Source organism: Coregonus clupeaformis, chromosome 9 (genome assembly GCF_020615455.1).
Source record: "Coregonus clupeaformis isolate EN_2021a chromosome 9, ASM2061545v1, whole genome shotgun sequence".
NCBI lineage: Eukaryota > Metazoa > Chordata > Actinopteri > Salmoniformes > Salmonidae > Coregonus > Coregonus clupeaformis.
Window position 1 is genome coordinate 17,715,555 of NC_059200.1, and position 18,794 is coordinate 17,734,348.

Genomic DNA, 18,794 nt, shown 5'->3' on the forward strand with positions numbered 1-18,794 from the left:
ACATGTTTTCAGCACTTTTTATTTCCATGACTGTATCAAAACTCCATGTTTTCTCATGCTCTCTCTTGTTTTCTCTGCAGCAGACTTAGTGAGCAATATGTTTGGAACAAATCACAATGAATAAAATTGCAGTATCGAATCGAAATACATGTAGAATCGTGAGAATCGCAGTACATATCGGTACCTAAGTATTGTGATATCATATCGTAAGGTCCCTGGCAATTCCCAGCCCAAAAAACTTCATACCTTGTTTTAGTAACTGGTTTAGTGGTGGGTCTATTCTCCCTACTACAGCATCCTAGAATCATTATCAAAGACTTGAATATAAGTATAATATTACTTCATTTTGTAAATATGTATTTATTTTTTTAACCACTTATTGAGAACGCATTCTCTTTTACTAAAACAACCTTAGTCGTCCTGGCACCCTTCTTCCAAGATGGAGGGGTTACGATAATGTTAGTAAAATACTGTGGTTCTCTATGCTCAGGTCCGTCTGGAGGCGTTGTGCCAGATCTCTTCGTTCCTGTCTGAGATGGAGGAGAAGAGTAGCGGTTCAGGTGCCTCTCCTCCCCCGCGGTTCCCTGGCCTGCTACAATCTGTTCAGCTGCAGTTCCTTTCGGGCTGCTTCGGACTGGGAACACCCATCGCAGGCTGCCAGTCTGGAGACAACGACCAGATGAACCACTACACTGTAAATTCAGTTATAGATCATCACTACACAGGGACATCCACCATAGTAGTAAATAGTCATTACTTGAAGAAACAAAAAAATAAGTTGATGCTGGTAGTATGAACAATGCATAAGCGTTAGGGAGGGGACTCATCACGTGTAGAAAAGTCAGTCGTTACTGTGTGCTGACAAGGATGAGAAGAGTCACTGGCGCGTTGTAAATACTCACTGCTGAGATCTAGCTCTGATAGGTGACAATAGTCATTTCAAGTTGAATGTGTCATTTTTCTAAATGTTAGACCGATGTGTTTCTGTCTCCAGTCTGGGACCCAGTCAGCGTCTATGTGTACCCAGAGAGAGCTGCAGTCTGCTGCCCACACCCTCTACCAGCAGGTGGTCCGGGTCCTGAGACAGAAGGTCCTCCTGGAGAGGGAACAGACAGGTTGGGGTCCAAATACTATACAGCACATTTACTTTAGACTGGTTCAAGATCTGTTTGTTTTCCGTATAGCCAACTATTTTGGCCGTTGGCAAGACGGCACAAACAGATCTGGGACCTGGCGACAGTAACATGACTCCAAGGTCTGCTTCCATACATTCATATATCCATCTCTGACAGAGATTTCCCCCTTGCCTGGTCCCAGATCTGTTTGTGCTGTCTTGCCAACTCGACCAAAGGAGTTGGCTCTACAGCACAAACAGGTCTGGGATCAGGCTAGCAGTGAGTGTCCCCAGACTTAAACCCTTTTGTATTCCCTCTCTCTCAGGCTCCTACCAGCCCTTGCTGCTGGCCACAGTGTTTGCTCTGAATTTCCACTACCAGCCAGTAGATCTGGTGGTGGTCAGTAAGTGTGGCATCCTGGAGATCCTGTCATTGCTGACAGACAACACGTGTGTTCTGATGAACCAGCGCTGGCTAGCAGCCTCTGTGTCAGGACATATGCTGCTGAGTGGAGCCGTAAAACTGGCCTGTGCCCGCCTACTGCAGATACTGGCCATCGCTGCTAGGTGAGTAGACTGGACAGGGGTGAGGAAAGGAAATGGGGAAGGAACTAGGACGCTAGGGGAGAATGCTGTCGAGCTGGCCTGCATCCACCTGCTGGAGATTCTGGCCATCGCTGCTAGGTATATAGGTGCCTGGCTTAGTGCACAACAGCAGGATATGATATGTAGGATACCTAGAATCCCACCAGATGTATTTATTTATTAAATTTTTTAACCAGCGACCCTCTAGTTGCAGACCTGGCTTCTCTAACCTCTAGATTACCTGCTGCCTAACTGAAGTCCACCCTGTGTGTGTGTGTGTGTGTGTGTGTGTGTGTGTTTTCTGTCCCCAGTTCGTGTGAGGACTCCCTGCCTCTGGACGTGTCTCAGGCCCTAATGGATGTGATGTGTGAGCAGCTCCAGAGTCTGTTACACATGGTTCACCAGCAGGAGGCGCTGGAGAACAGGTCAGCAGAGGAAGCAGACCAGGACACCTCCACCAAGAGGATCCGGATAGAGGGTGAGGCAACGTTAGAGGGAAAAATACTTACTTTTACTTAGGCCTTTAAGTTCCATGGGTAACATAGGACATCATAGGGGGGAGATTAACTATTTGTTGCGTAGAGTAGGCCAGAAGGCTAAACTGAAAAACATGAACTGAAACTTAAGCCGATATTAAACTTGAACTCTACCAAATAAAACGATGGTGGAGCCGCAAAATAACTTCTGTGCAAGGGTTTTTATTTACATAGTGATTCCGAAAGAAAAACAGTACTGCCACAAAAGTATACATTATGGGGACAGCTAAACAGTGCTGCCCCATTAACAGCTCAATGAAAAAGGTACCCTCTTGAACTGAAAGAGAGGCTCCTTTTGTAGGAGAAGCCCCTACAATCAGACCATACCAAACTCATTACAGTGGGGAAAAAAAAGTATTTAGTCAGCCACCAATTGTGCAAGTTCTCCCACTTAAAAAGATGAGAGAGGCCTGTAATTTTCATCATAGGAACACGTCAACTATGACAGACCAAATGAGATTTTTTTTCTCCAGAAAATCACATTTGTTATGAATTTATTTGCAAATTATGGTGGAAAATAAGTATTTGGTCAATAACAAAAGTTTCTCAATACTTTGTTATATACCCTTTGTTGGCAATGACACAGATCAAACGTTTTCTGTAAGTCTTCACAAGGTTTTCACACACTGTTGCTGGTATTTTGGCCCATTCCTCCATGCAGATCTCCTCTAGAGCAGTGATGTTTTGGGGCTGTCAGACTCATTAGTGATGAGGGGCAGACAGACTCATTAGTGATGAGGAGCAGACATACTCATTAGTGATGAGGGGCAGACAGACTAGTGATGAGGGGCAGACAGACTAGTGATGAGGGGCAGACAGATGCATTAGTGATGAGGGGCAGACAGATGCATTAGTGATGAGGGGCAGACAGACGCATTAGTGATGAGGATCAGACAGACTCTTTAGTGATGAGGGGCAGACAGACTCTTTAGTGGTGAGGGGCAGACAGACTCTTTAGTGGTGAGGGGCAGACAGACTCTTTAGTGATGAGGGGCAGACAGACTCTTTAGTGGTGAGGGGCAGACAGACTCATTAGTGGTGTGGGGCAGACAGACTCATTAGTGATGAGGGGCAGACAGACTAGTGATGAGGAGCAGACATACTCATTAGTGATGAGGGGCAGACAGACTAGTGATGAGGGGCAGACAGACTAGTGATGAGGGGCAGACAGACTAGTGATGAGGGGCAGACAGACTAGTGATGAGGGGCAGACAGACTAGTGATGAGGGCCAGACAGACGCATTAGTGATGAGGGGCAGACAGACGCATTAGTGATGAGGGGCAGACAGACTCATTAGTGATGAGGGGCAGACAGACTCATTAGTGATGAGGATCAGACAGACTCTTTAGTGGTGAGGGGCAGACAGACTCATTAGTGATGAGGAGCAGACAGACTCTTTAGTGGTGAGGGGCAGACAGACTCATTCGTGATGAGGAGCAGACAGACTCTTTAGTGATGAGGGGCAGACAGACTCATTAGTGATGAGGAGCAGACAGACTCTTTAGTGGTGAGGGGCAGACAGACTCATTCGTGATGAGGATCAGACAGACTCTTTAGTGATGAGGATCAGACAGACTCTTTAGTGATGAGGGGCAGACAGACTCATTAGTGATGAGGGGCAGACAGACTCATTAGTGATGAGGGGCAGACATACTCATTAGTGATGAGGAGCAGTAAGGGAGAGAGAGAACCTGACAGGTCAGTTATGACTTAAATTTGTGTGTGTTCTGAGTGTAATTTTTTAAATTCACCCTACCTTGTAAAAGTAGTCCTTAACGCCATTGTTGTAGGCCAGTATGAGCCGTTAGCTAGAGGGTGTATCTGGAGTGTACACAATGTCAGGTGTGATGAACCTTTCTCTGTAGGGATGGAGGTGGTGCGGAGCAGTAGAGTCATTGAGTCTCAGCTCGCTGACTTCTTGGTGTTCCTGAGGCGTATCCTGTCGCTAAGGGTGACCAAGAGAGTCTCTGCCTTCATCAAGTGGATCGATCCACTTATGACCATCATCTCACACAAGTGCTCTTCAGGTAAGGGCTTAACGCAGTCAACAACTCCCTGTTTTGTTTATCTTTAGACTGCGGAAAATTGTAATTCAGAACATTGAGGTGATGTCTCTGCACCTGTATCACCTGTGTTTGATTTTAGAGGTTGACATTTTTAAATGTTTATAAAATATAACTATTAATCAGCTGGGTGAAATTAAGATGTGATGTTTCCATTAGGTTCTCCACGATTTCGGAACTTGAGAACCAAACTGCTAGCCTTCCACATTCTGGAAGGTCTGTTACCGGCCTGTTCTGAACCAGCACAGATTGAACAGGTGAGACCACAGAGTATTCTACTGTCTCTGTTGTCTGTCTGAGACCACAGAGTATTCTACTGTCTCTGTTGTCTGTCTGAGACCACAGAGTATCCAATGTCTCTGTTGTCTGCCTGAGACCAAAGAGTATTCTACTGTCTCTGTTGTCTGTCTGTACCTGCCCGTTATAAAGAAAGGAACTTACTCACTCACTTTTTTCTCCTTTTCCACTCCCTCCCCTTTCCAGATTGTTGATCAGCTGTTCGGGCTTCTCTCTATGTGTATGTGGGAGGAGCCTTTAGCTGTGAAGAAGAACCAAGAGAAAACAGCAGAGAGCTCCAACAGGGTATTTATTCACAGTAACAATATCATGGACATTTTATGAACTTGGTGTGTTGTTTGTTGAGTTTGAGTAATGTGGTCCTGTGTGGCTCAGTTGGTAGCTATGAGCACAAGGTCATGGGTTATGAACCAACTATAAGGTCATGGGTTATGAACCTACTATAAGGTCATGGGTTATGAACCTACTATAAGGTCATGGGTTATGAACCTACTATAAGGTCATGGGTTATGAACCTACTATAAGGTCATGGGTTATGAACCTACTATACTCTAAGTCACTTAGGATAAAAGCATATGCTAAATGGTATACCTCTTTAAGGAATACCTGGAATAGTATAAAGTAATCCTTCTTCCCCCACCCCCATAAAAAAAAAAAGTGGTTGTCTCACTGGCTATCATAAGTTGAATGCACCAATTTGTATGTCGCTCTGGATAAGAGCGTCTGCTAAATGATGTAAATGTAAATATAAATGTAAATCTTCATGCTGTGTTCCAGGACCCAGGGAGTGATGACGAGTGTATTTCTATCGGAGACTTCTCCTTTGACCCCTACAAGCTGATCTGCTGCTCGCTGGAGAGTGGTAACGTGCTGTCTCACGGGTCAGGAGGGAAGGGATACGGCCTCGCCACCACAGCCATCAACTCCGGCTGCTTCATATGGAAGGTAGGGGGAGATATTAAAGTACTTTATTTAATGAGGAGAACTGTTGCACACCCAGGGACCTTAGTAAATGTTCTGGATAATCTAAGATGGATCAGGAGGGAAGGGGTATGGCCTCGCCACTCCATCACCTCAGGCTGCTTAATAATAATAGTAATATGCCATTTAGCAGACGCTTTTATCCAAAGCGACTTACAGTCATGTGTGCATACATTTTTACGTATGGGTGGTCCCGGGGATCGAACCCACTATCCTGGCGTTACAAGCGCCGTGCTCTACCAGCTGAGCTACAGAGGACCACATGGACGGTAGACTGTCTGTACTAGATAATCAGTGTGTTTTTACGGGGATCTATTTTAGCAAGGTGAGGCACAGAATCGCTCATCTTGGATCGTACTGAGTTGTAGTATTTAGGATGCTTGATTTTGTAGACAAGTGATTCTGCACAGTGTGACGGCGACGACGATCTCAGACATGCACCGTGATTTAAAACATATGCTAATTTGGTAGCAAGTTAAGTTGCCTAAATCATAATCAGGAAACATTGTATCCTCCTATGCCACATTTTCATCGCCATCCTCCAGTTCAACATCACCAAGGAGAACAAGGGGAATGAGGGCACCTGTATCGGGGTGTCTCGCTGGCCCATCCGGGACTACAACCATCGCACCACCACAGACATGTGGCTGTACCGTGCCTACAGTGGCAGCCTGTACCATGGAGGGGAGCTGGGCCGGGCCCTGCCATCCTTCACTCAGGGAGACACCATCACCTGCATCCTCGACATGGAGGCTAGGACCATCTCTTTCGCCAAGAACAACAAGGTCTGTATACTGTACAGCCTGGGGAGGAGGGGAATTCAGTTCAAAGGGCAATTATTACCATACAATATGATACTTTTATTGTCCATTTCCATGAGAATTGTTGCTGGCAGGCATAGGATATTGGTTTGAATATCATTAAGACATGCCTAAAACGGTGTCTTTTTGACAGGAGCCTAAGCTGGCTTTTGAAGGTGTGGAGGCCACAGAGTTGTACCCCTGTGTGTTATTCTACAGCAGCAACCCTGGAGAGAAGGTGTGCATCATGTCTTCAGTTGGCTCTTTTTAATACAAGACGGTATCTTCAAAAATGTTTCATAGACGTCTAAGTTACAAGCATACCTCTATCAGTCTGCTTTCAATGGACTAAAGTAGGACTCACCACAACCCTGCTCTACTCCTAGGTGGCGTTGTGTGACCTCCAGATGAGAGGCATGCCCAGTGACCTGCTGCCTGGTGAACCCCTGTGTTCCCCCCGCACCACAGTACTGCTGGAGGCCACGGTTCAGCTCCTCCGCAGGCTGCACCAGTGTGACGGCTACTGGACACAACACATCAACCAGCACATGCAGAGCCGGCTGGAGCTCATAGGACCGCTCATGAAGGAGGGAGGCCTGGGGACTGTCAAACATGGTCAGCCACTGGGCGCACACACTAGTAATCTGATATATTTCGCATTTTACATTTTAGTCATTTAGCAGACGCTCTTATCCAGAGCGACTTACAGTTAGTGCATTCATCTTAAGATAGCTAGGTGGGACAACCACATATCACAGTACATTTTTTCCTCAATAACGTAGCTATCAGTAGAGTAAGAGCTAGAAGGGGGGTGGGGTCAAGTGCTGGTTAAGTTAAAAAAAATATATATATATAAATATATACAGTGAGGGACAAAAGTATTTGATCCCCTGCTGATTTTGTACGTTTGCTCACTGACAAAGACATGATCAGTCTATAATTTTAATGGTAGGTTTATTTGAACAGTGAGAGACAGAATAACAACAAAAAAATCCAGAAAAATGCATGTCAAACATTTTATGAATTGATTTGCATTTTAATGAGGGAAATAAGTATTTGACCCCTCTGCAAAACATGACTTAGTACTTGGTGGCAAAACCCTTGTTGGCAATCACAGAGGTCAGACGTTTCTTGTAGTTGGCCACCAGGTTTGCACACATCTCAGGAGGGATTTTGTCCCACTCCTCTTTGCAGATCTTCTCCAAGTCATTAAGGTTTCGAGGCTGATGTTTGGCAACTCGAACCTTCAGCTCCCTCCACAGATTTTCTATGGGATTAAGGTCTGGATACTGGCTAGGCCACTCCAGGACCTTAATGTGCTTCTTCTTGAGCCACTCCTTTGTTGCCTTGGCCGTGTGTTTTGGGTCATTGTCATGCTGGAATACCCATCCACAACCCATTTTCAATGCCCTGACTGAGGGAAGGAGGTTCTCACCCAAGATTTGACGGTACATGGCCCCATCCATCGTCCCTTTGATGCGGTGTACACATGTACATATTACCTCAATTACCTCGACTAGCCTCCCTACTGTTATTTTACTGCTGCTATTTTTTACTTATCTATTTTTTACTTAACACATATTTTTCTTAAAACTGCATTGTTGGTTAATGGCTTGTAATTAAGCATTTCACTGTAAGGTCTACGCCTGTTGTATTCGGCACATGTGCCAAATAACATTTGATTTGATTTGAAGCTACAAAATAACCAAATTGGATAATCTGTAAGTAACTAGGTAAAATGAGAGAGTGGTGTGGAGCCTTCCACAAACAACTCTGGTGTGGAGCCTTCCACGAACAACTCTGCATAACCGTCTTCGTTTCGACGACACGGCTGCCGCTTACAGCGGCCGCTTAGCAACCAGGGGAGAATGAAGAACTATCACTAATTGCTAATTGCCTAGCAGAGGTGGAGAGCACACCTCATTTTACTAATTGCTGATTGCCTAGCAGAGGTGAAACCACTCCCCCTCCGATACAGCCACTGATTACCAAAACAAGTCACAAATTGCCCTGCCCCTTGATCCTGGTTGATGTGTCAACAGCTATCTGCAAATTATGAGCAGTCAGCAGTTCACGCACCAAGTAGCCCACTGGGAAGACAGGCAGCACTTAAAGTAGATGGCCCTAGCTAGCAACAAGACAGTACTAGACAACAACAGGAAAATACAAAAAACAATAAAGGTATCACTCCTGAAGATAACAGGAGTCCTCTAGCTATAGAATAAAGCACACTGAGATGGAGCCTGAGAAGCTATTTACATACACTCAGAAAAGAGATGAAACCACTCCCCCCTCCAATACAGCCACTGATTACCAAAACAAGTCACACATTACACACCTGAATACATTCACAGAATAGAGAAGGATCTCAAACTAACTGTAGCTATTCAGCAATGTCTGGAAGGCTAGTGGTATTTGAAGAAGGTATTACTATGCTATGATCGGGATGTGGTTGTTTTACCTACTTTAGTTGAATACACTGATTTGAGTCTCAGTGTGTTCTGCTTCAGCCTATCTCTGACTAAAATGTAAATGTAGCCTAAAATAGAAAAATATGAAAAGTAACTGTCACTATTCAACAGCATCTGGAGTTCCTTTGTCTGATTTCTTATCTGTCCCTCTTCATCCAGCAGGCCTGAGCCCTAAAGGAGTTGCTGAAAGGGAGAAGGACAAGGAGCAGGTCGGTAGCGGTATTGGAGAGGAGTCTGTAGGCCCAGGGGACTTGGTGACGGGACCCTCAGGCCTCTCTGAGACCCAGCTGGGTGCTCTTTGCTCTGAGGTGTGGCCGGTGCTGGCCGTGATCGGAGGAGTGGACAGTGGGCTACGGGCAGGGGGGCTCTGCCTGCACAAACCCAGTGGGAGAAGGGCCACCCTGCTGGGGGTACTGAAGGAAGGAAGCCTCCTAGCCAAGCTCCAATGGGAGGAGGCTGACCTCTCTGTCAGGTATTACAGTACAGATTATATATACGCACAGAGACAAACAGATGCGTGGACACACACACTCAACTGTAGAGATGTTTTTCATGCACAGTGCTGTTTATTTCCAGATGTAACTTTTGTGATAGCAAAGCAACAATAGATGTCTTACAAGATGATTTTATCATAGGAATGCTTTTACAAGATCTGCATCAAACTGAACTGTTTCCTTAATTCATCTCTAGCCCTCTCTGTCTCCAGTTCTATCCTGTTCTGTTGTGCATGTCTGTCTGTCTGTCTGTCTGTCTGTCTGTCTGTCTGTCTGTCTCCAGTTCCATCCTGTTCTGTTGTGCATGTCTGTCTGTCTGTTTATTTCTGTTCTGTTTTAATCCTGTCTTTCCCTTGGTTACCTAATTCACCCTTCTTACCTTTACTTTTTCTTCCTTTTTCTTTCCCTTCTTCATCCCCTCCCTCCCTCTCCATTTGTTTCATGTCCTGGTTCTCTCACCACTAACCAAAGCTTCCTGAATTCTTGGTCACCCAGCGACACCCCGCTCTCCTCCTTGGAGCCCTGTGACGTGCCCCAGTGTGACATCAGCAGATTCCGAGGCCTCAAACCCTCTGTCCTCTTAGACCTGATCTTCCTGACCGGCCTCCTGGAGGAGCAGGAGGAGGCCCGGGGACGAGGAGGAGGCGCAGGGAGAACCAGGAAGAGCTGCTCCTCCGAACAGGAAGAGGAGGGATGGAGCGTCCCGTGGAGCGTGCTGGAACGCAGGCTGGATGAAGACATCGCCCGCGTCATGATGGACGATGATGACATTGAAAGAGGCACAGGGCTTACAGAGGAGAGGAAAGCGAGGGAAGGAGAGAAGGAGAGGGACAGTCACCCGTCCCCAACTAGAGCTCTCTCAGAGTCCTGTGACGATCCAGAGGAGGGTAGTACCTCATCCTCCTGCCCGCCAACCCCAACCCCAACCCTACCGACCCCCACCACCCAGCAGACCAAGCCCCAGCCGGATGTCTTCTCCCTGGAGCTCCGGGCTGTGAGGGTTTCCTACCTCCTGCTGGGGGCCTTAAAGTCCCTGGCTGTCATCCTCAGCTGTGGGAAGTTGACAGACCTGCTGCTGGTGCCGAAGCACCAAGACCCCTCTACTGCTGCCAGCCTGACCAGTCCCAGCCCTGACCAGGCTAAGCCAGGCTGCTCTGGTTTGAGCCCTGCCCCGGCCGGAGAAGACAGCAACGCTGCTGAAATGAGGTAGATTTGAATTTGATTTTGAATTAATAATATAATACTTATATATGATTTTATATAGTGCTTTTCAAATACCCAAATATAATGAAATTACATATACAGTTAAAAAAACAAGCGGTCATTTAAAAAAAACTATCAAGCATAACTCTGTCGTTGAATTCCAGTATTTCCATGATGGTGTTTCTAGGTCTGTGCTACAGTTCATGGTGAGGAGCATGGTGAAGTGGGCTGTGCGACCCTGCCCTATCAAACCGAGCGTGGCCCTGCCAGACCTGGAGAGAGCTCAGGTCATGATCTTCAAAGGAGTGCTCAGCACACTGCAGGAGGACAAAGGAGCCAAAGACAGGAAGGGTACTAGTACTGTTATTATTGAGTTATAGAAATGTCTAGAATAGACGTATAGTCCTCCGTTTTGGCCAGTCGAACATGGCTTCATATTTCTATCTGGGTTATTATGTGAAAGGTTAAGCTTTAACAAGTGGTACGCAATTCTTTTTGAATTTTTTTTAGAGCTGTTCAAAATGGACGGTGTTTTTGCAGTTTAGCTTGTTGCTGCCACTGAAGAACAGTAGGAAACAGTTTCTCTACTTTCTCCCTGTAGAGCCTGGTCACCCCTCCTCGTCCCAGCCGGTGTCCAAGTCTTCCAGCTCTGTGTCTCTCTACAGCACGGGGTCAGAGGGCACCGCCATCTTCGGCCAATCAAACGGAGCCTCTGCCTCGTCCTCCACCAATGACCTGGCTGCTTCTCTGCTCTCTGCGCTGCAGGCTGATGGCCTGGAGAACTTTAACCCTTTCCTCCCCATCAATCTCCTGCAGTGAGTACAGATCCATACATAGATTTATATTTCTATGTCAATTTATTTCTATGTTATGGTACGTTTAGTTATTAATGAAGGTTAATGTCTGAATCACAGTAGTTCTCAGTCCTTTTCAGGGCACACACACACACACACACACACACACACACACACACACACTTTCCATTGACAGCCTGGGTTGATGATGTTCTTGCTCCAGATCCATATCAGCCGGCAGCTCGTCTGAGACGCAGAAGACTCAGAGTGGTGGTGAGTGTGTGAAATGAGCCTGTGCTCTGTCTAACCCTCCCAAGGTTTCAGCTCTGCTGCAACTCTGCCTGGCTCTAATCTAACTGCTGGCTTCCCAAAGACGAGCAGACTTACAGCACAGTTCAACTCTATGAGCCGGTTTCCTGGACATTTTCAATGGAGCAACCGGCCCTACATGTTAAATGTAACAAACGTTTTCTACCTCTGATGATGAGGCTGTGAAGATAATTGGAAGACTCTATTGTTACCGTACTCCATTCTGTGGCCTCCCTCTGTCCAGGAACGTCTAGTCCTAACACACAACTCTGCTGTCTTTGTGCTAAATGCAGCCCACTACCACTGTGTTGTTGGCTTGGCTTCCTCTAGGCGGATGGTGTTAGCACGGTTCCCCACCCTGGCTGGCCTGGTTAATAACCCCCCCATGTTGCACGGTCCAGGCCCAGGCTTTGGCCTGGCCACCTCGTCTTCCTGTGAGGGCTTCACAGAGCAGCAGACCAGCTTCATGGAGCCCTGCGCTAATACTCAGTCCAGGAGCCGCGGCGCGGGTAAGAGAAACGCTTGTAGAGAAATGCATGGAAGATTGAAGGCTATTTGGCTGCGTGTAGACAGGCAGCCCAATTCTGATATTTTTCCCAATTATTGGCAAAAGATCTGATCTGATTGGTTAAAAGACCAATTAGTGGCAAAAGATCAGAATTGATCTGCATGTGTAAACAGCCTTTTATGGTGTGCTGCCCATCTCTTTCAATAAGAGAACCAGTCACACAGCAACACGGACCATCTAGCCTGGTCCCAGATATGTGTGCAGTTGGCTATACAGCGCAGACAGGTCTGAGAGCAGGCTACAGATCAGCTCCGCTCCGTCAATAACAGGACAGGATAGATACTGTGTCGCTCACGGGGAAGTTTATGTCTGTCTGTTGCATGTCATGGCATGTTGAATGACATGTCCAGCTAATGTTCATTACTCTAGTTATTTTTGTTATGGGTGCTTGATTTTGAGAACCAGAGCTTGTGGATTTTCTGTCATTTGAATGGGTTTGTGTATTTGTATATGAAGAGTTGATTGATGCCTGCATGAAATCAGTTTGTCATCTACTCACATTGCTTGAATGGAACCATTTTAATTTTGTGTTGAAAATGAACAGTCATGAGTAGAACGACACAAAGCCTCTACGTGTAAAATTCATCCAGTTCTTTCTGTATAAACCAAAGAATTTTAGGATGGTGACAATTGTTTTGGGAAAGGTGCAGCTTGCTCAATGAGTTCACACTTCCGTTGTCTGTGCTTGCCTTCAGGTCCATAGTGTACTGTTCTGCAAATCGATTTAGGGACTGCCTCTGGTAAAAACAAGTTCACTTTTTTCTTTGTAGGGACCAAAGTCCAACTGTTACTGCAGTGGTACTCACAGTGCGTTCGGAAAGTATTCAGAACCCTTCCCGTTTTCCACATTTTGTTACGTTACAGCCTTATTCTAAAATTGCTTAAATAAAAAAAAATCCTCATCAATCTACACACAATACCCCATAATGACAAAGCAAAAACAGGTTTTTGTAAATATTTGCAAATTTATTAAAAATAAAAAAAACATAAATGCCTTATTTTACTGTATATTACTACTGCAATACTTTTGCATTTCAGCATGATAGGATGTTGTCGTTGCCTTCATTGTATGTTGACATGTTAAACATTTTACTGTCGATGACAGATTTGTTGGCTTGTTTTCCCTTTCTTTACCTTGTTTCTCCTCAATTTCTAGAACGACCTCAAATGTTTGTCCCAGTCCGCTTACTAGAAATGGGCTTCTCTATGAGACATATCTACAAGGCCATGGAGGCAGCAGGTATTGCTGTCGCTGTGCTCTGTGTGTTTAGTGTGGTGTTTACTGTGCTCCATCCGCTTTCTGTGTTGTAGGCTAGTTCCTGCTTTTCCAGAGGTTTCTTTGTGTGTTTTTTTTAGGCCTACTCCTATGGCTTTCCTCTTTGCATGCGGCCTATCGAAATGTGTCGTAGAATACACTCTGGTATATTACAATCAGGGGTAGGAACTGAAATTATTTTCCAATCGTTTCGTCCTGAAAATAACCATTATTTTTTTCCATTCCATTCCACTGTTCCGACAAGCAAAATATAAGTTCTGAACCGGTTAGAACCAAAAACAAAAGTTACGGTTAATATTTTTTCTGTTCCTTTTAAACCTCAGAAACATATTATTTTTACATTTAGCTCGACGTTAAATGACTTCACCAATCAGTGCGGGTAGAGCAGCTTGCTATGGTGCAGGCAAGCTATAGTTGTTTACATGCGTGATGGATAGAGTGTAGGGCGCGAGATGCGACTGACATTTTTCTGGTGGGGAGAAAGCGAGAGAGAGGGTGGAGGCTTGGCTTGAAGCGCTGGGCATCTTGTTATGACATGCATTATCTGAATTAGGCCCACATAATTATACCTACGGAGGAGCAACCTCTATGGAGGACCTTTTAAATGTCTTTGAACTTCCGAAAGTTTGCTTAATGTTGGACAAGAGCTAGCTAGCTAGCTAACAAGCTTGTGTGTGCAGAGCGGCACCAGAATTAAAAACACTTCTTAACTTTTTGTAGTTCATAAATCCAATGTGAAACGTGATAACTGTAGTATCCTTCACTAGCATTGAAAAAGTTAATGCATTCTTCGCTAATAAAAAATCTCTCTCTAATTTCTGAATCACGCTTGTACGTCAGTAGGATACAGTAGCCTATTGTTCGGAGGGGGAGGGGCAGGTAACCTGCACACACACTGGCAAAGATTTTCAGCTGGCAGGCAGACACTGGAAGAAGTTTCTGAGTGACAGAGTGAGTGCTTTGCTGCGTTTTTTTGTGGACTGGAAAAATATTCCTGAAACATAAAATAACATTATTAACCGGTTCCCATGCTTTTAAAATAACGGTTCTGTTCCGGAAGAGTGTAGATCCCTTTCGTTCCCGGTTCTGATTCTGTTCCTCTAAAAATGTTGTTCTTTCCTTGTTTTCGGTTTTGTTCCCTTAACAGGTTCCAACTCCTGATTACAATAGACACTAGTATATTATGATTCATAGATGTTGTTAGGCATTAGATTATAAATCGTAAAATTACATATCGTGATTCATGAATGTAACTTTTTCAAACCAGCCAGCAAGTATGTGAAATGATAGGCTCATGGTGATACAACTGGTCATTTTCTGTTCCCTCTCCTTGGCATACTGTACCCCACTCAAATCTATCTGGCTCCTTCTCAATTAAGCCCTGTTAACCAGGTTTCTGGATTATTTGATCAAATTTTACTGTATAGTGAGAAAGCATTTTAGATATTGATATTGATTGATACACAGTTCAGGTTAATTGTAAACACCACTGTTTTGTTAAACACATGAATCCGCATGTGCATGTTTTCAATACTAATTATATTTGATGCTTATCCTGAATACCTAGTCATTGAATTAGATTGAATAGGGCCCTCACTCTCTCCGTCTCTCTCACACTTTTGCTTGACTTCTTTACTCCTTTCCTAGTACTGTCGTCCATCTTCCCTATATTAGTTTGATTGAATGTACTTCCATCACAAACTTTCAAATCTAACACTGTGTGTAATGTGTCCCTTTCAAATGATTGACTTTGACTTGTCATTTCCTTTATGCAATATCCCCCTTTTAAAAAGGGCCTGTGTCCCCTCACCTGGACTTGATCTCTTACCTCTCCTTGACCTTTGACCCCAGGTGTGGCAGGTGAGGTAGACTCGCGGACCATCGAGGTGCTGGCTAGCTGGATGTTGGAGCACCCCCTGACTGAGGAGCTGCAGATGGAGACCCAGCCAGCAGGAGGATCCACCACTGAAACCCCCTCCCCTGACGGACCGGAGACCGTCCAATGCTCCGAGGCCCCCACCAGCGAACCCAATGAAAGGTCAGACAGAACTACAGAAACAAACTTTTTGTTTTGATTCTTTTTTATTATTTATTATTTATAGTGGAGCTGTGTCGATTAATCAGCCAGGAGTTATTAAGGGTAGGAGAGCTGTGTCGATTAATCAGCCAGGAGTTATTAAGGGTAGGAGAGCTGTGTCGATTAATCAGCCAGGAGTTATTAAGGGTAGGAGAGCTGTGTCGATTAATCAGCCAGGAGTTATTAAGGGTAGGAGAGCTGTGTCGATTAATCAGCCAGGAGTTATTAAGGGTAGGAGAGCTGTGTCGATTAATCAGCCAGGAGTTATTAAGGGTAGGAGAGCTGTGTCGATTAATCAGCCAGGAGTTATTAAGGGTAGGAGAGCTGTGTCGATTAATCAGCCAGGAGTTATTAAGGGTGGGAGAGCTGTGTCGATTAATCAGCCAGGAGTTATTAAGGGTGGGAGAGCTGTGTCGATTAATCAGCCAGGAGTTATTAAGGGTAGGAGAGCTGTGTCGATTAATCAACCATAAATTCAACATACATTTATTTATTTTTTAAAGAAGCATGTCAGTTTGAGAGATCAAGATTGAGAGCAACAGATTGTTTCTGTGGATAAAGATTGTGTTGGCTTGGTTGAGTTGGAAGATGAGTTACTGTTATTGTGTTGCAGTCTGCTGGCAGGCCTGGACCAGGTGGAGAGGGAGAACTTCCTAGATGTTCACCTGACCAGGAACAGGCCTCCCCCGGCCAGACGCCAGCGCTCCAGCTTGGGGCACAGAACCTCCTTTAGGAGAGCAGGTCAGCACGGCCTCCAACAGGAAGATATTTGGATAGCTGACCTGAAGCTCTCTGTCTGTGACATTGATGGGTTTCTATCTGAGGCTAAGGGGATATCATGCGGTGTCCCTCGGGGCTCAATACTAGGACCGCTACTGTTCCTGTTGTAAATGAAATGCCGGCAGCAGTGAAATGTGTACTCCTGCTGTATGCAGACATCTCTGCCTTGCTTGTGTTAGGAAAATATTCTGGGTGGATTGAGGGGCATTAAGCAAAGTGTTGTACAATGCTTTCATATGTTATCCTCTGGGGGGCTATGTTCATATGTTATCCTGTGGGGGGCTATGTTCATATGTTATCCTCTGGGGGGCTATCTGTCTTTTTAAGTGTAAAAAAGAAGGGGGGAAAAGACTAGTAAGAGACAGTCATTTACTGTCCATTGTGACTCTTCTTCTTGCTAACCTACTATATTTCCACCACCATCCTTTCTTCCTCCAGACTCTCCGTCCCCCAACCCCATCCCACCGCCGTACAGGCAGGACCCAGGGGTGTCTGAGTGGCCGGAGCGGGCGGAGACGCACCCCTTCGCTGCTGAGGAGGAGTCAGAGTTGGGGTACATGGATGACCCCTACCATGAAGAGCCCTACGAGGAGCTACAGTTTAGAGAGTTCATCAGCTCAGAGAGAGACACCCTCTGGATGGTCGAGGTACTACATCACATTTCACAATCACAGAGCCTGGAAAGATATATAAGCGCGATGACGTTTAGGTTAAAAACATGACGTTTCGGCCGCCAACGGCCTTCATTAAAAAGAACAAACGGTAGTACAGGACTAGGCAAAAAAAAGGGTTTAGGCCAGGTTTGGAATCAATTCCATTTTAAAATCAGTCAATTCAGGCAGGAAACTGTTCAGGTTGAATTGATCCCAACCCTGGGTCAGTCCAGTTGATATTGTTGTTGTTTCCCCCAGGGGGGCGAGGAGCACCACGAGCCCCATGAGATGGTGGAGTGTGAGCTGTGTTCCACCCTGACCCTGCAGTTCAACAACCACATGAAGAGGCACCACCCGGGCTGCGGCCAGAGCGCTGGGAGGCGAGGGTACCGCTCCACCGGGGCATACGTGGACGGGTGGTTCGGAGGGGAGTGCGGGTCCGGTAGCCCCTACTACCTGCTCTGTAGCACCTGTAGAGAGAAGTACCTGGCAGCTAACCTGGGGGAGATTGGATCCAAACATGACCGGTGAGTAAGAAATGCACCTTATGCTTAAGGATGCCTTTTCGTGCAGGAGTCACACACGCTCGCATATTGCTCTTTTTCATGGTCCTTCGAGCCGGATAGATGTGTATGCTTGTTAAAAGTACAACAACATTTCAGTCTGTCAGTTACTCCCAGGCATACTGTTCCTCTCTCCTCAGAATGAAAGGGCTTGCTTCTGATTTGATTGGACGACTGGACAGCACCTCCGATGGTAAGGATTTGACCCCAGGATTTTTCACAGGAAAAATGCTTTCTTCTGCTCTGTGAGTAATATGTTCAGAAGTTTAAGTGACTCCCCTTGACCTCTTATTCAAGATTTGAGTCATGCCTCAGTGAACCAAGGTTTTCTTCTGATAAATGTGCTCGGAGACAGTGAATCATCTGGTGAATCATATCCAGGTCCTCCTCGTAAAAGAGGTTTCTAACCTCAACGGTCTTTTCCTGGATAAATAAAGGTTCAATGAAAATATGAGTAAATACATTGAAAATAAATAAAGACTCATGGAGGTATCTTCTTCTTCCACCCAGAAGACTGGGAGTTGGGGCAGCTACACGACTGTGACCCAGACCGCCTGACTGGCCTGGAGGACTTTGGGGTTTTGCTGAGGCCTCTGGGTCTGAGTGAGAAGAAACTGGTGCCAGACCCCATTCCCTTCACAGAGAACGACCCGCTGGGCGCTCTGGTCAACAGCACCAGCAACCCTGACGGGTCCATGATCCAGAAAGGTACTGTATTTCACATGGAGCAAACTAGGGTTGCAGAAATCCCCAAATTGTACCAAAACTCCTTGGTTGGAGGATTTCTGCAATCAACAGGGAATAAGCTGCAAGGCAATCCTCCAACCTACAATCCTTCAACTGGGATTTCTGGAAAAAATTAGAGAATTCTGGTGAACGTTTCAGGACTTTTACAACCCTACAGCAAACAATACAGGCCAAATGATGTGAAAATATTTTTAAAAAGGCTCACATAGATTTTGTAATGTATTGTGTATCTCTGGTGTACAGGTGTGGTCAGCACTGACCCTAAGGGGTTAGGTCCCTCTGGCCGTCTGAGTCTGGGGGAGCAGGCAGCATTGCTGAGAGACCCTCAGGACAGACTGCAGGCTCTAAGGAGAGTGACCTCTACAGCCCAGATACTACTGGCATACAGCATGGTGATGAGGGCACTCTCCCAGACATCCTCCAGGTTTGTTGGGTTGTTTATTTGGATCGATATCCCCACAATGCGGGTTAGCCTAATGTTC

The 18,794-nt window shown here is 45.7% G+C and overlaps 1 protein-coding gene across 6 annotated transcripts in view; it reads left to right on the top strand.

Annotated features, from left to right (window-relative positions):
• Positions 1-18,794, top strand: part of LOC121574509 (probable E3 ubiquitin-protein ligase HERC1) — a 78,491-nt gene that overhangs the window by 38,449 nt on the left and 21,248 nt on the right. For 2 of the 6 annotated variants that reach the window (XM_045222501.1, XM_045222504.1), the window contains exons 28-51: positions 491-694; positions 995-1,115; positions 1,441-1,681; positions 2,011-2,177; positions 4,102-4,263; positions 4,459-4,556; positions 4,783-4,881; positions 5,374-5,541; positions 6,123-6,362; positions 6,532-6,615; positions 6,764-6,992; positions 9,008-9,320; positions 9,814-10,548; positions 10,733-10,896; positions 11,147-11,360; positions 11,979-12,157; positions 13,373-13,456; positions 15,344-15,530; positions 16,183-16,310; positions 16,788-16,996; positions 17,261-17,529; positions 17,706-17,758; positions 18,076-18,273; positions 18,556-18,736. In XM_045222501.1, coding sequence (XP_045078436.1) covers positions 491-694; positions 995-1,115; positions 1,441-1,681; positions 2,011-2,177; positions 4,102-4,263; positions 4,459-4,556; positions 4,783-4,881; positions 5,374-5,541; positions 6,123-6,362; positions 6,532-6,615; positions 6,764-6,992; positions 9,008-9,320; positions 9,814-10,548; positions 10,733-10,896; positions 11,147-11,360; positions 11,979-12,157; positions 13,373-13,456; positions 15,344-15,530; positions 16,183-16,310; positions 16,788-16,996; positions 17,261-17,529; positions 17,706-17,758; positions 18,076-18,273; positions 18,556-18,736 — 4,727 coding nt within the window. The remainder of the gene's footprint in view (positions 1-490; positions 695-994; positions 1,116-1,440; positions 1,682-2,010; positions 2,178-4,101; positions 4,264-4,458; positions 4,557-4,782; positions 4,882-5,373; positions 5,542-6,122; positions 6,363-6,531; positions 6,616-6,763; positions 6,993-9,007; positions 9,321-9,813; positions 10,549-10,732; positions 10,897-11,146; positions 11,361-11,978; positions 12,158-13,372; positions 13,457-15,343; positions 15,531-16,182; positions 16,311-16,787; positions 16,997-17,260; positions 17,530-17,705; positions 17,759-18,075; positions 18,274-18,555; positions 18,737-18,794) is intronic. The other 4 variants (XM_045222503.1, XM_045222505.1, XM_045222502.1 and 1 more) reach the window with 4 other exon arrangements.